Consider the following 17,034-nt stretch of genomic DNA (forward strand, 5'->3'; position numbering starts at 1 on the left):
GGTTGAAGGAGGAAACCCCAAGTAACGTACAGCGACTCAGCGAGACAGACTGCGCATGCGCGATGACGGGAAGTTAAACGTTCGAACCATGAAATCAAAATATTAAGTTTTCTCACCTTAATTGTTTGTGTTCATTGGACAAAATAGTAGTACACTTGCAGTTAAATAGTTTTTATAAGTAAACTCAACATTGCAGTCAAAAATTTGCCCACTCACTCAACTTAAAATTTTAAACTGAGTTAACAATTTGCAAGTTGGATTTTTTACAGTGTATGAAAAGAGGAACTTAGCTCAGTTCTGATAAGCAACTAATAGGGAGATCAATTTCTGTACAGGTCAGTGACGTCAGTCTATCCTTTGGACTCTCAGACCTTGCTCCTTTGACAACCTGTCTTTTCAAAGAGAGATCTCTCAACCAACTTTACTATATTTTACTCAAACATATTAGAAGTTTTAATTTTAACTGTTTATTTTATGTGTCTTTATTAAACTTTTAACCCTGATTATGAATTAATAATTTTATTCCTCATTTATTATTTGATTGTCTGCTGTTATAATAAAATTTGACTTAATCATCTGACTGGTTTTCCTCCATATATCACAATGTATTCAACTTACATTCATAATAGAGAGAGAGAGAGACCAAATTTTGCTTCAAACTCGTACTTTTATACAATAAGAATATATCTTTACCAGATACGCTTTATACGCTTCTTACAATACAGATTGTTTCAAAGCAGCTTTACGGAGATAACAGGAAAAAATGCAACAACAAAAAAGTTTGTTTCCAAAAGAAAATAGCGTCACAGTCCAGCTGTAAGGTTAGTGATGTTTCATTTTTGTTTTAAAAAAGTTATTAATTTAGATCATTTATTTATATATAGGCCTAGCCACTCTGGAGTAAACCGTGATACAGCTTAGTTCACTTCCTGTATAATAGTGTCAATGCAGGCAGATCGATATTATTGTTGAAGTTAAATGTTAAAGGTCCCATTGCATGGATTATTTTATTATTTTAGAATGTTTCCTGGCGTGCCCTTATAATGTTAGTATTCGAACGGATCGAACTTTTTGTGTTAGCTTAGGTGACTCTGTATCCTCCTCTGCTCCTCTCTTGTGTGGGGTCCCACAGGGCTCAGTCCTCGGCCCTCTACTTTTCTCTCTGTATTTGCTTCCACTTGGTTCCATACTTAGAAAGTACGGCATTTCATTCCCCTGTTATGCAGATGACAGTCAGATTTATGTACCTCTTAAAAAGAAAAATTATAACTCTGTTGGACAACTACTCAATTGTCTCGACGACATAAAGGCCTGGATGGCTCTGAACTTTTTACATTTTAATGATAAAAGAACAGAAGTGATGGTTTTTGGAGGCACCACTGGGACCCCGCCTGTAGATCTGGGCTCCTTGGCACCCTTTATTAAACCTAGCATCACAAACCTAGGAGTTAAAGTGGACCCTGAGCTTAAATTTGACAGTCAGATCAAAGCTGTTGTCAAATCAAGCTTCTTTCATTTGAGGCAGCTGGCCAAAATAAAGCCAATTCTGTCAAGACAACATTTTGAAACTGTAATCCACGCCTTTGTAACTACATGGCTGGACTACTGTAATTCACTATATGTGGGGGTTAGTGGGTCTTCCTCCATCACCCGTCTCCAGATGATACAAAATGCAGCAGCACGTCTTTTAACGGGCACACGTAAACATGAGCACATTTCCCCTATTTTAGCTTCATTACACTGGCTGCCTATTCAATTTAGGATCCATTTTAAAATTCTGTTATTTGCTTTTAAATCACTAAATGGTCTTGCCCCGCCATACCTCTCTGAGCTTCTCCACTCTTATAAACCCGTCCGTGCTCTCAAGTCAGATGATCAGCTGCTCCTGACTGTGCCTAAAACTAAGCGTAAGCTCAGAGGGGACCGTGCCTTTGCTGTGTCTGCCCCTAAACTATGGAATGATCTGCCTTTGCATGTTAAGCAGGCCTCTTCTTTATCTGTTTTTAAAACCCATCTTTTCTCTTTGGCTTTTGACACCTAGTAAGATGTCGACTTTATTTACTTGATTTAATTTGTTACTTTGAATGTTTTTATTGTGTGGTTATTAATTGTACATATGTTTATGTTTATTTTTCTGTACAGCACTTTGGTCAACTTTGGTTGTTGTAAAGTGCTTAACAAATAAAGTTGGTATGGTATGGTATGGTATAGTATGTTTTTTAGATCAAAAGTTGTTATAATTTAGAAATAAAAGGCATATTTTCTAGCCTGATTTTAGCCTCTGATTTGAACGCTCTGTTTGAAGGGGCGTGTCTGCTGTGAGACTTCAGTGTAAACGCCCACTGCTGTGATTGGCTGACATGCTTGCATATGAAATATTTAGCATTACATGTGGAACTCTCTCGAAAACTATTACAGCTATCGGGATTAACGAATCGTGAGAAGTTTTTTAAGTATTTAGATCTATTCCCATCACATAAAAGGTTGCAGTGATGAGCATTGAGCAGATGACAGCCTGTTGATCGTGTGAATGAAGATCTTATCATTGCAACGCAGTTTCTGCACTCTCACTAATGATTTCACCAATGCAAACATGAGGTAAGTACAGTAAGAGCTTCGTTGTGCAGTGTAACAGCGTCATTGATTTCATAACGAGTTTTGGCAAGTGTCCAGATAAACTCGCGCTGTGTGATTGACAGCTTGGGCGATTGGAAAGGGATTGTTCTTTGATCGCTTTCTGTATTAATCACAGTTAAAGTAAGATTATTTTCATCCTACTAAGAGAAACGACGTGAAGTTGATCGTTTAGTCACTGACTTGATTTACTGATGCATAAACAGTATTGAACGACTTTGAGAGAAAGATTATCTGTCTGAACCTGAACAATTACACATCAGAAATTCACATAACCCACTGGTTCTTCAGAGAGAGAGAGAGATAGAGTGAGAGAGAGAGCAGACCAAATTTTGCTTCAAACTCTTACTTTTATACAATAAGAATATATCTTTACCAGATAGCTGAATCTTAAATTTTGTAACTTTTTCCAAATTAAAATTTAATTTTGACACATTTAGTCTCCATGTATCTAAAAAATGAAGACTACTTGTCTCACATCAAATTAATAACTTTGTAACTTATTTAACTTTATTGGAGACAGTATTTACACCCAAGCGTGTCGCACAAGCCCTGAAAAGTGAAGCCAAAACGTCTCGATCGCCCCCGGTGACTGGTCCTAGTCCTAGTCCTGGTCATAAGCCCCGCCTCCCCGTGTTATTCAACGGGACTGTGGATCGAGACCAACTAAACAATTTAATTACACTTCAAATATCTTTTTTTCCGAATATGGGTTCTGTCATTTACTGTAGTTTTTATCACGCTGATGTAAATTCAAGTCTTTGTTTTTAAAATAAGTTTGTTTTTAGTTAGTTATTTGATGCTATAAAAAACGGTGGTGTGACGTCATGATTGACAGCTGTGGTTGACAGGTTCTCTGAGCGAAGTAGTCACTGAAGCACCAGCAGACTTTTTTTCGGGATCTTCGGAGGACTGATGAGATTGGAGATTTAAATTTAATATAAAAATTTCTATAATGAATTATTTCACACTGAGATTGAGGGCGGGGCCTTGATTTCGCAGCTTTACTTCCTGCTCTCTACTGCACAGGTCTGGTCCCGAAATCGCTACTGCGCAGGTCTGGTCCCGAAATCGCTACTGCGCAGACTCAAGCCCCAAGATGTCAGCGCCGTATCGGGACCAGGGGGGTAATCGAGCTCTTGAATAGCGTACCACCCCCGGGGGCCGCCATTGGCTAACAAGCCATCACCTGGTGTTAGCATTCCATTGACTCCCATTCATTTTGGCGTCACTTTGACAGCGAATAACTTTACATCTGAGGCGTTTAAAGACTCCATTTGTCCATTGTTTTTTTCTAAAGAAACACGACAATGTATAAAAGGCTCCATTACCTTGTATCTTCCGTTATGGCCCCGTAGAAGCAGTTTTTGTAAAAGTAGGCTAACGATTGCGTCATAACCATGCAACTCTCTGGAAATTACCATGTAGACAGGAGGAGAAGCTCGCAGTCAATCGGGGGGACGTGGAGGCATAAAGTCCGATAAAGTCAAGGGAGAAGCCCATAGAGAGTCATAAAGTTGCTCCTGCTCCTAGCTCATGGACAGCTCCTACTCACGCTCTCCGTCTCTGCAAGATTCGGAAGGGAATGATTCAGATTTCGCTTGGCACAGCTACTAGAAGACAGACGGTTTGCTCACGTCACATCCACGTCGTCAAGCTCAGTTTGAGTCTGCGCAGTACGCTCAGCCATCAGGAAGTGAGTGCTTCTAATTTGCTTCACTTTTCTCCGTTGAAACCTATGGGGTCGCTGTGTCCAGTTTATATACTGTCTATGATCGGGACCATATAAAGAAATCGAGAAGATCAAGAAGATCGGGACACATAAGCTTCCCCTGGCAATATTGTATTGTACTCTGTTTATGTACTATAATTTTGTATGTTGTTAAGTATATTTTGGTTAGTCACCTGTGATCTGTACCCTTTTTTTGCAAGAAAAAAAAGAAGATCGGGACACTGGCGGCTTCACTTCTCACCAATGGAAGAGAGCAAAGGGTCCATATTTTTTTTACAGTCTATGATTTACACTGATAAAAATTATTTTGTAGTGAAGTAAATACTACAGAAAACAACAAATTTCTGCATGAAAAAGTTAGCCTATATACTTAGGCAAGAAAAGACAAAAAACTAAGTCAATTCTATATTAGTAGGCATCTCAATTCAAACGTGTAGAAATTAAAGCGTAAATATAAACGTTATAAAATTAAAGGGCCCGTATTATGGATTTTTGAAAATGACCTTTCATGTAGTGTGTAACATAGCTCTAATGAAAACATTCTGCAGTTTTAAATCTGAAAGTGCACCGTTTATATAAAGTTGTCTTTCAAAAGTAAGAGTCGATCTCTGAGTCAATTAAATGAATTGTTTTTCAAACGAGTCATAAGCCGTTTCGTTGTGATGTCTAGACGAAACATTAGCATATTGCCCGCCCACTTATTGCACGCACAGACACCAGGGAAAACTTGAACCTCAAACCGGCAGCTGATTCCTGTGGACACTGGAGAGCATCAGTCGAGAAGACGGCGCTGTGCTCTATAATGTGAAGGTAAAGCCAGTTTTTTTTTTTCTGCCCAAGGACGAGCATGTGAAGAAGGTTCATTCATAAATTCATCTTTACCACAATATCACAGCAGTATAATCCTAAACTTTTGCTTTGTTGTTTGTATGGTAAATAAATAGCATTGCACATTGTAGACTATACATAAGTAATATTGCACATGTTGGTCAACAGTGCTTTTGTTCTGTAGACATGGATGAGGGGCTGACGTTGAAGTCTGGTCCTCTTCAGCAGTCTGATGAAATGCAGCCTCTGCTAAGACCTTTTCACCGTTACTACAGTGTTTTTAGCCCAGATAAGGTTCTCTGAAATGTGAAGGCCAAAGGACTTTTAGCAGAGAGTCCGCTCCACCTCAGTGCCACCCATCATCCACTGATCTGTTCAAGCCGTAGGCAAACTGAAGAGGGTCCACAGAGTTTATGTGTTGTAGGACCAGCTTCATCAGCTAGTTCATCACCTGTGATCCAAGATGCTTACTGGACAACCTCAAGCCAAGTCAAGTCACATTTATATAGCGCTTTTTATGTCAAAGCAGCTTTACAGAGATACAAGGAAAATAATGCAAAAAAAAAGTTTGTTTCCAAAAGAAAATAGCGTCACAGTCCAGCTTTAGTAAGTTCATGATGTTTCATTTTTGTATTAAAAAAGTTATTAATTTAGTTCATTTATTTATATATAGCCGCTCTGGAGTAAACCATGTTGTCATCGTACAGCTCAGTTCACTTCTTGTATAATAGTGTCAATGCAGGCAGATCAATATTAATGTTGAAAATTAAATTAAATGTTAAATTTAATGTCCCCAACTAAGCAAGCTTCAACAGCTTCTACGCCAGATTCGACCAACATAACAGAGACACCCCCTTAAAGGCCCAGCAAAAGAAAAACAGAAAATCACTCACTGCTCTTGATTGAATTAACTTTAGTAGCTTTAATAATAATACATTTCTTACTTGAATGCTGCTGTTAATGCTCTAGTGAGGAGATAAAGATGGCGGACTGTGTACAGCTCACTCAGGGCAGGGTCTATGCTAATAGGGCAGAGTCCGTCAGCAGTCGTGGGCGTATGTGACATCACAAATGCTAGAATCTGCAATTCTGATGCTTATGATTTATGGGAATTAAAAAAATTATTGGGTGGTTGTGTACACACACTGCCAACACACATTCATGTTCAAACACCATGAAAAAGTGAATTCTGCATAATAGGTCCTCTTTAAAATTTTAAGAACAATCAACTTAGCTATACAAGTCATTTCAACTTAAATTACATTAAACTGACTTTAAGAAATTAGTTGAACCTTGTATAACTTGAAAATTGAAAAGAAAGTTTGTTTTGATGAAATAACATGTGTTGAATTTATTGATTATTTAGTGAGGTAGTGTTGACTTGCAGTGTCCAAACAAGAGACAGCAAGCTTTAAAGTTGAAAGATGGAACACATACATATAAAGCACACGTTAGCTACTTCATTATAAAATGCATTTTTATTTGCAATAATTATATTAACAGCAATATTAAGAAACTCCTGTAGTAAGAACAGCTAATGAGCTGAAGGACATCATGCTCCATTGTCAAGTGACATTACAGATGATAATAAAGTAATTTCCCTTCACCAAGTGCATTCAGAGCGGCTAAATTATGACACACAAGTCGGCTCTCAAAAAGGCTCTGCCCTTTGGAATGAGTGGGTCATAATGATACTCATTTCCGATTGGAATTTGCCCTGACATAAAATGTTAAACTGTAAATGCTGTTTAAAGAGAGACATCAAAGTACCACAATTAAAATAATGCAATTTTTCATACCTGCAGTTTAAAAAAAAAAGAAAAAAAAAAGAGCCCTGTTATCCGCCAAATGAAGATGCTGCCTATTGTCTAGGTTTGTTGTGCAATTAAAGGGATACTCCACTTTTTTGGGGGGGAAATAGGCTCATTTTACAACTCCCCCAGAGTTAAACAGGTTGAGTTTTACCGGTTTTGAATCCATTCAGCCGAACTCCAGGTCTGGCGGTACCACTTTTAGCATAGCTTAGCATAGATCATTGAATCGGACAAGACCATTAGCATCTCTCTCAAAAAAAATTACCAAAGAGTTTCGATATTTTTCCTATTTAAAACTTGACTCTTCTGTAGTTACGTAATGATATGACGCAGCGCCTGAAAATAGTCCCCAGCTCAGTAACTTCCAATGTGACCGGAACTAAGTTTGTCTAACCTATTAGACCTATTTTCAGGCGCTGCGTCATATCATTACGCCTGCTGGACTCATGGTACGGCAGCAAAGTTTCTTGATTATTACGCAGGAATGAGAGTATAGTTCCTAGCCATATCAGCCTAGAAAATCGCAACTTTTCATTTTCGGTCGGTCTTAGTACACGATGTAACTACAGAAGAGTCAAGTTTTAAACAGGAAAAATATCGAAACTCTTTGGTCATTTTTTTGAGAGAGATGCTAATGGTCTTGTCCGATTCAATGATCTATGCTAAGCTATGCTAAAAGTGGTACCGCCAGACCTGGAGATCGGATGAATAGATTCGAAAATGGTAAAAGTCAACTGTTTAATTTCCAAAAAAAGTGGAGTATCCCTTTAAACTCAATGCAGCCTGCGACTGGGCGGGGAAGCCCATGGTTTAATTTTCCATAGCATTATTAGCAGAATGATTGTGAATTCAAACCAACAAGCACCATTGTGTCTCTAGAGACTGTCTAAAAGGTGTTACTTAAGTTACAATAAAGTTACTTAAGATAAAAGCATCTGCTGAATGACAAACTAAGAAAATTCCACATTGATTTTCTTTGAAACATTATGGGACATTAATCAACAGGCTTCAGTCATCATGTTGATTGCACACAACAATCAGAGACATACTAATATTATCTGCATGTAATCTGAGCACAACAGTGGTGGCCTGAAGCTGTTTACATCCAAAGTTGCAAATTTGACTTGTGCGCAAAATTGGAATATCGCATAAAACATTTGTGAATAAAGCACCATTTCCAACTGTTCAAGAGAACAAAGTCATTACATCCTGGGAAATTAGTGCAAAAATCTCTGTAATAAAAATGTAAATTGCTGCAATAAATGCGAATTTATGTGCATGTAAAAAAGAAAAAAGAAAAAAGAAAAAAGAAAGTGAAATGTCTCAATTAAGCGCATACGTTTTTAAGGCAAATTTTACTTGGCATTTCCATCCAGTGTTTTTTAACGCGATATCCCAAAATGCTCATATAGAAACATAGCTATTGTTCAAAGACATGCTTTTTCCTTCCATATTCATTGTCATTAAATCAGTGATGCTCAGAGAAAATCTTTCAAATAAACAAGCAACATTCCCTCTTCCCGGCTATTTTAGCAAGGATCAGTATTTCTACTATAACCAGACATATCAATTTACCATATTTTTTTTATTATAATTTTTTTTTAAATGGTATATATCTTATTGTGAATGATTCATCCATGTATATCAGACTTCTCCAATAATTTTGTCCACTTAAATCTCACTCCTCCACAATCAACAGCAATTCTGTCGTCATTTACTCACCCTCAAGTTGTTCCAAACCTCTTTCTTCTGCTGAAAAAGAAGATATTTTGGGGTAACCAAACAGTTGATGGGTCCCATTGACTTCCATGGTATGAAAAAAGTTAATCAACTCTTTGGTTACTGACATTCTTCAAAATATCTTCTTTTGTGTTCAACTATCCCTATAAGTGCAACGTCCACATCTTAAAATCCAATCAAAAGTCATTTTATTTTTCGACAACCTGTTTCACGTCAATTCACATAAAATCACTGCAGGTTTGAACACGCTTAGGAGTTGCATATTTGATTTTGTTTTCCATTAAGATCTTTATTATTGTGCTTGTAAGCTAAAAGAATGAACACAAGGCTTGTTTGGATCCTTCATAATTGATGATATTTTATCATTATGACTTAGCACCTCTAAATAGTCTTCATATTTTAACCATACCAACTTATATAATTCTCAATAAAAATCAGCTAATGATCATTATTAAATTCACACAGCAAAATGGAAAAGCATATCTTATACACTGCTACATCCTGAGAGGACATCCAGAGATAGAGCCATATTTAATGTTTCTGCACACTGGATTAGGCTTCAGACAGTAACATCATCCTGTTGAAATAACAAATAAAGTGTAAATATGCATGTTTAAGGTGGAAACACATACATTTGATGTGAAGTGAACACAATTTGTGAGTTTCTAAACATAAACTGTGCAAACGGATGTGACCGGGAAAGTCCAGGTTTTATTATTTTTGATTTCTTTCATGGCATTTAACACTCGCATTTTACACCATCCAATGGATCTATTATCTAATTTTCCCCTGATACCTATGCTAATATGAGTCTATGCTAATTATAAAATGCTGACAAATAAACAAAATGCGGGCATTATTATTGACAGCATCAGTGTCAGACGTGTTACAAAAGCTTTTCTCAGTGAAAAATGATTTGATTCATCCAAGTTGACTTTTCAAACCCCAATCAAGTAATTTTGTCCCCATGTATTGTCAGGAACTAATACACAATTGAACAAAACTACACTGTATCTTCAGTATGTTACACAAGGCAACTCAGACGAGGCACTCATTTTACATTTGTGATGAGTAACTACTAAACAAGTTTCACTGTATGTAAAACTTTTAAATAAATGTGAATGAATGTCACAATGAAAGAGGGTTGTCTAACTCTTGATTGTTAATTTAATCAAAACACGACAGAATTCAAACAAATGCAACACTGCAAAAAAAAAAAGAAAAAAAAAGAAAAAAGAAAAAAAGAAAAGAAACCGGGAAAAAAAGATCACTTTTGTTCACTCTAACGTGGGAAAAATGCTTTGAGACCCACACGGCAAACAATGCAGAACATTAACAATAACAATCAAATAATAAATGGACAAAACAGAAGAGCTAGCGTAAAGTACACTGTAAAAAAAAAAGTATTGTCAATATTAACAGTCGCTTACTGTTAATGTGTACGCATTAATAACTGTTGGCAGAGATCTAACGGATCAGTGCATATATGAACCTCAGACCATGTGAAACTGAATTTGCCAACTTAAACATTTACAAGAGTAATACATGTTTAATATTAAGCAAGTAGTGCTTTTTAAATTGTCCCATCTCACCTTGTAGGCTAAACAGTGAGCCGACATAAATTCAGTTGTTCCGTCAGTCAGTCACACACACTTACCATATGTCCTTCAATAGATTCCTGCAAATAATTTTCATATGTCACAAAAAATGAAGCCTATTTTTTTTTAGTAATTCCCATTACTGTAAATTGATTATTTTTAGATTCTCCAAAAACAAACAAACAAACAAACAAACAAACCAACACTTAGAAGAGTGCAGCAATCGGGTTCTGGAAGTAAAAACTCCATTCTTTTCTCCATAAGAAAAAAACATTTGTAACAATAACTGACAAACCTTTAAAGACAGACCTACTGTGAGTTACGAGGATGTTAATTGACGGTATATGCTTTTGTTGAAGACATTCGTGCACGTTATTTCATTTTTTTTTTTTTTTTATAATTGTGATTAACAGCTGAATTTGTGTGAAAAACCAAATTACCCATGATGCTGTGCAGAAAATTTCACCAGAGTCACTGTGATATATATTTATATATAAAAAATATAAATATATATAAATAATTAATTAACATTAAATTATTATTTTTTCTATTTCTCCAGATTTTCAGATGATTATGTAATTCACAATGCTCCATGGGATTGTCCTTGGTTCATGGCTTAAAAAAAATAATAAAAAAAAATGAATGGAAAGATTTCTTCTGGAAACAACACCACTGAAAAAATGGGCGGGCTTAATGCATTCTATGATTTTCATATAAGGCGTAATTTTTATACAGATTTCTTCTTTTTTTTATTTTGGGGTGAAATGACCTGCTGTTCTTGACGGGTTTTTGAGATTTAGCCAACTTTATGTTGGCAGTTTATGTCAACAGCTATCAAGTATTTCACCCGAATGGCCATCAGTATTGACAATTTTCTGGGATGATGGATGGATGTGATCAATGAAAAAAATCTATGCATTTGGTTAAGTTTTCTAAAGTAGCAACAGCTTCACATACCAACAACTAGACACTGAAAATGTTCAAAATGCACTTTCATTTAGATGAAACATGAGACCCATACGCAAGAACCACAGATGGTAAACAAAGAAACAAAACCCCTTAAACCAGCTTGGAAGAAGAAAGACTTGAAGGCACCAGTGAAAAGTTTACTCACAAATTTAAGATGAAATAAAATTCAAAACCTCAAAAAAAAAAAATTAAATACGCTAAACAGATTTTTTTTTTTTTTGTGCTGTAAAACTACATATAAAAGATGGGAAAGTCTGCTGAAAATCAAGAGATAAATTACATTCAAAAATTGTTCTTCAAATGGTTATTCTGCAAAGCGGAATAGCATTCCATAATGTATATTAAAAAAAATAAATATCTTCATTTTTTTTTCTTTCTTTGACACAAATCAGTTCCAATTGTGTCAGAATGACCGAATGAGGAAAAAAAACAACAAAGCTCATCAAATAGTGTCTTTAGAGCACTGGTGCTTTCAGCTCATCACAAAGTTCATAGAGAGAGAGAGAACACCCAAGCTGAAGATTGCAGGCAACTATTTCCAGCACACCCGACCCTCCAATTACAGCAGATTGAAAGTTTGATGGGTTACCCAAACCAATTACTGTCACTTAGTTTCCAGAGGTAAAAATATCTTGCAAGGCAGAATTTGAAAGTTGCACAAAATGAGAGCGAGAGGAAAAAGGGAGAAGAGATTCACATAAACCACAGTTACAACCCCCCCCCCCCCCACCCCCAACAATGGCTTGTCTTCATGTCGCAGTCTATACCTTACTCCTGAAGAGTGGCTTGGCTCCAGGCCCACAGTACTCATTGTAGATGAGTTTGAAGAGGAAGAGGTGGAAAAGCGTGATGAGAGATGCCACACTGAACCAGAAGAGGAAGGGCAGGCCAGGGTACTGTTTGGCCATGTGGTCCTCGTGAGCCAAGATGGCCTTGACGTGCATCGTGTGCCTCAGGTCTTGCAGGTGAGTGAGATCGGTGGAGATGTACAGTAGAGGCGTGATGGGCTGGGTGACCATCACGGGAAACGTGTGACCTCGCAGCTCTGAGGTCAGCTCCACGGGCTCGTTCATGCAGCCGGCCTCGCAGGCGTACAGCTTCACCGGCTTCTCCTGAGGCTTGACGGACACATGCAGGAAGGGTTTGCCTTCGACGTCCTGCAACACGGCCAGGTTGATGAGGTCTTTATTGTAATGGATACCCCTCAAAGAGTAGCTGTTGTGAAGAACATCGGGGTCTGCCTGGAACTGAAGGTGGTTTTCGGTGAACTGCAGACCTCCAAAACTAAGGACCATGCCTTGCATCATACCATGAGTGCCAGCTGCAACAAGCACCTTGCATCCTCTTTTCTGGAAAGTCAGGTTCCAGAGATTCACAAGCTGCAGGATCTGAGCCACGTTGGTCAGGCGCTCTGGCCACAGGTTCTCAGCATGCATGGTGGCGTGGCCGCTGAAGCAGTGGTCGGCGTAATTCAGACTGGACTCCAGTCGCTCATGCTCTTCCGCTGTGAGACTCTGATCTAGCAGGGGCGCTGTGGAGGTGGACAGAATGTAGTATAGGGTGTTGTTGACTGTGCGACTGGATGGAGTATGGGCGTCTGTGATCTTTCTGATTTCCACACCTGTAAAGAAGAAAAAGACCATGAAAGATTTCATTTTAGCTTCTTAAAGCAAGTGAATACATGAATACAAACCTTAAATGGGTTGTCATATACTTATTTCCCCAAAGTCCACCAATGTTTTTTATATTTAGGCATTTTTAGAATTAAACTGTACAATTTTGCTGCTCTGCCTTTATGATTTCTATGCTCAGGTCTTCTTCACATGTGAAATGGGTAACAGCATTTGGACTGCAGGTTTGCTTTTGGGCCTTATATTATTTGCACTGTCCCGCAAGCAACTCGTGTATGTGTAACTGAATAAATGAACAAAGCATTAGGCTAAATCAAGAAACTGTTCTCTCTTTTTTTTTTTTTTTTTGACAAAATAGTGAACCAAATGAAAAAAAGACTGCATTTCTCTTTGCTTTTACACTGTCACTGGCCTTGTAAATTGACTTAAAGGCACCACTGAAACATTTACACACACAATTCAGATTAAATCCAAATCCTCACTGACTATCCCTTCACAAAAAACTGAATAAACTAAATATTTTTTGAGCTGAAAAACAATGTACATACAAGATATGAAAGTCTGCTTTATTAACAAATGGTCTTCAATTGGTTATTAACGGAACAGCATTTTCCCCAATTTATCCTTTATAATTTTTGCGGTCTCTCAAACGCGCACACACTCTGTAGATTGTCACGTGGAATAAAACGACACCAAACCAGAGAAAGCGAGCTGACGGAAGACAGCAGTGTAACGCGACTTCATCCAAACCTTTTCTTATTTGGTGAATTTTCTGTAAAAAGCAGTCCAAACACTATTATCGCCATTTCTTCTTGCCCGTCATTCACCATGTTAGTTTACACTAAAGTCACGTTTGACTGCGAGAGAGAGTAACCAGACAGTTGATGGACCCCATTGAATTCCATAGTAGGAAAAACAAATACTATGGAAGTCAATGGGGTCCATTATTCTTCAAAATATCTTTTTTTCATACAGGTTTGAAATTCATACAGGTTTGAAACGACTTGAGGATGAATAAATGATGACAGAATTTTAATTTTTAAGTGAACTATTCCTTTAAGTGAAACGGCTTCTCAGACAAGAAAAAAATAGGGTGGGACTTAATTTGGTCCATCTGGAATTGATTGGATTGTTGTGGTTTGCCAATTGCTGTGATCTCATGTGAGTGACAGGTTGCTGGAGGAGAGAGGTTATTGTCCCCGCCTTCATCCGAGAAGGGACTGGGGGAGGGGAAGTTATTTTGATTAAAGATTAGGAGGGCACACGAATTAAAAAAAAATATTATGTGCATGGATAAATCATTCATACTAAATGTTCCATAAAAATATGAAGTCACCTTTGATTTCATGGTAACTTTAAGCTCAACACATCACACATGCATCTTAGACCTCATCTCAGCTTTTCCTTCATCTGGTCCTCAAAATATAATCTAAACAGCAGCATTTACTATCAAAGGCAGATCTAGGACAAGGTCGCTTGCCTCAGTGGTTGGTAGATAAGGCCAATTTACAAGACACTCAATGCTCATATTTGTCTAGTAGTGGTTTCCAGTTTTCAAAATGAACTTGAGTTTTTATATTTATATTATTTAGAAGGTTTGAGTTAAAACAAAAATGTTCTGTTTTTTTTTTTTTTTCATAGCATGTTAAACACTTTGGAAAAAGATCAACTAAATATTGATTTGTCATATGACATGACTTTGTAAGTATTGATCAATTCAGAATTCTACAAAGTACATTTTTGGAGCAAACCTGAAATGTATATACTGATATTATTATTTACAATTAATAATAATTATGTCAGCAGACTGTGCTCGGTCAACTTGCCAGATATGAAGAGATCCACCCATGCTTGCTGGTGATCCTGCATTAACTCTTCCACATTAGCTCGGAGGACATCCGCCATCTCTCGTTTGACTCCTTCTCTGAGCTTGCTGAGAGTCTCGTCCAGTTTCCCACCCTCGGTGGGCTCTGAAGTGTGAATCACACTCACCAGGTTTTCTGAGTACTCAGATTTGGGAGCAACCTGGATCTTGGTGCTTAGTCTCTTTGTGGCCACCACCACTAACACAGTGTCCTTCTTTTCCGTGAGCACCCTACCTGAGGACAGCATGAATTCTTTGTCCTCCATCTTCTCAACGGTGCTCCTAAATGAAAGAGACTCCATGACCACGTCAATCGAAACCACATGGTCTGTAGGGTTTGACGCGTGAATCCTCTGAATATAAACATTGGGTCGGCTGCGATGCGCAACAAATTCCTCGCGTACGACCACACAGTCATGAGAAGACTGAGAATTAGCTGTCTGGAAGCACCGGGAGGACAGCACAGAGCCTTTTCTGTACCACAGCATCATTCCCTGAGCTTCAGAGCGCGTTCCTGGCACCTGCAACCGCACTATCGGGCTGTAGTCTGTTTGGTGAACCGGTGCAGACCCAGGCTGGGAAGATGAAGCTACCCAGAGCTTGTTAGAGTCCACATCCACCAGAAAATGTCCATTACCGACCACGACTGGAACTGATTCTTTGGTTTGGGGGGTAAGAACCACTCCCTCCCCTCTGTCAACAAGCGAAACCCACCTGTGAAGATCAGTCTGCAAACACACCCCCGCAGCTCCCCCAGGCTCCCTAGACATGTTTAGAAACTTCAGGAGCCCATCTGAGCTCAAGTACCAGTAGAAGATGAGGAAGAGCAGTAATCCAACCAAAACACGGCGGGCCCAGCTGCTCGAAAGCAAACCAGGCAGCCCCTTTAACCTCTGCTGAAGCCACATGATCTGCCTTTTGCTCCAAATGCTCTTTGACGGTTTAAACATAAACTACTGCTGTTGTCTTCAGTTGAGGGTGATATTTGTGCTATATAGGGCATCAGTGACTTCCTGACAGCAGTAAAAGCTGGGAGTGACAAACAGCTTTGACAGGCATAGTAGCTATCAAGCTTAACTTGAAGAGCAAAACGCGCGAAAAAAAAAAAAGTATTAGTAATATCTTCGGCCACAGAGTGCTGGAAATCCCCAGTTCCTCGTTCAAAAAGCAAACATGTTTTTCCAGAACTCGGTCTTGAACTTATTTTCCGCTAAAATAAATGCAAAACCAACTCCAGACATTTGTCAAACGAGCCACTTCTGTCTGCAGAGAGTTTGCATTAATTCCAGTTGCTGTTCTCAGGCTAGTCATCTGACCAGTCAACACATTTCTGCTCACCCATTACGCGTTCACTCTTCAAGATTTACTTTGTCGCGTCGAAGCAATGTTTTCCCCACGCACTTATGTGTGTCTGCTAGAGTTTATGTCGTCGTTGTTTGTTTGCTGTATCATAGAGTGTACATGTCATCTCTCAGCCAGCTGACATCTCTGTTTGCGGAAGGAAACCAGGCCGCCGTAAAAACACCGGAAGTGTCGCAGTCCAAAACCTGTCGCAGTTCAAGCTGGAGTAGCGCTTCAAATCGCTGTTCTACAATCAGCCGCTGGGAGCCTGTGTTACGTCATTGCAACGTAGCAGTGGAAGACGAAACTGATCATGGACCAGTACATAAGACTGACCTGGAAACTTCTAAACGGCTTTACGGCACGAGTGATGACTGCTGCCTTTCCTGTTTTTTGAGTTAATGGATTTGATACTTAAAAGATAACATTTTGCAATATAAAGAAATATATACATTGTACATGTCTTAATGATATATTATATTATATTATATTATATTATATTATATTATATTATATTATATTATATTATATTATACAATTATAATTATATTGAGAAGTGTTTTTTTTTATGTGAACAAAAGTAATAAACATGCTGCAAGATTTTAGCTACCTTTATAGAAGTGTATTCAGGTTAATTGAGACACTTTTTCTCAGTCACCTCAATGGCAAAAAGTGTCCCAATCAACCTGAATTCAACCCAACAACCCCACCCATTCAGAAATTAGTTTATATATTATTTCCAATTAACCTAAATTATATATGTATGTATATATATATATATATATATAAATTAGGTTAATTGGAAATAATATATAAAATAATTGTAATTTTCTATTTTATATTTTTATAATTTTAATAATAGGATTCTTACAATCAGATCTTT

General features: G+C 37.9%; 1 protein-coding gene across 3 annotated transcripts; it reads right to left on the minus strand.

Moving 5' to 3' along the window:
- Positions 1 to 6,657: 6,657 nt before the first annotated feature.
- kiaa2013 (KIAA2013 ortholog) lies at positions 6,658 to 16,342 on the minus strand. 3 transcript variants are annotated; one of them, XM_084390339.1, is made up of 4 exons: positions 14,773 to 16,326; positions 12,083 to 12,936; positions 10,341 to 10,426; positions 6,658 to 9,325 (listed from the first exon to the last, which is right to left on the minus strand). In XM_084390339.1, the coding sequence occupies exons 1-3, from the start codon at positions 15,758 to 15,760 to the stop codon at positions 10,388 to 10,390; spliced, it is 1,881 nt and encodes a 626-aa protein (XP_084246465.1). In that variant the 5' UTR covers positions 15,761 to 16,326; the 3' UTR covers positions 6,658 to 9,325; positions 10,341 to 10,387. The 3 variants fall into 3 exon arrangements, with proteins under 3 accessions (XP_084246465.1, XP_084246466.1, XP_084246464.1); XM_084390340.1 differs by lacking the exon at positions 10,341 to 10,426 and having other exon boundaries at positions 14,773 to 16,342; XM_084390338.1 differs by having other exon boundaries at positions 6,658 to 10,426.
- Between the last annotated feature and the right edge of the window lie 692 nt (positions 16,343 to 17,034).

The sequence above is a fragment of the Rutilus rutilus genome, assembly GCF_951802725.1.
Source record: "Rutilus rutilus genome assembly, chromosome: 19".
Classification (NCBI taxonomy): Eukaryota; Metazoa; Chordata; class Actinopteri; order Cypriniformes; family Leuciscidae; genus Rutilus; species Rutilus rutilus.

Bases quoted from the DNA above. Each gene is read 5' to 3' on its own strand.
- kiaa2013 (XM_084390339.1), bottom strand. From the start codon at position 15,760: ATGTTTAAACCGTCAAAGAGCATTTGGAGCAAAAGGCAGATCATGTGG. The intron at 12,937-14,772 runs GCAAGTTGACCG...TCTTCTTTACAG, and splicing joins GGTGGATCTCTTCATATCTG to GTGTGGAAATCAGAAAGATC. The intron at 10,427-12,082 runs GTATAGACTGCG...AATTATTTGCAG, and splicing joins AGCCACTCTTCAGGAGTAAG to GAATCTATTGAAGGACATAT.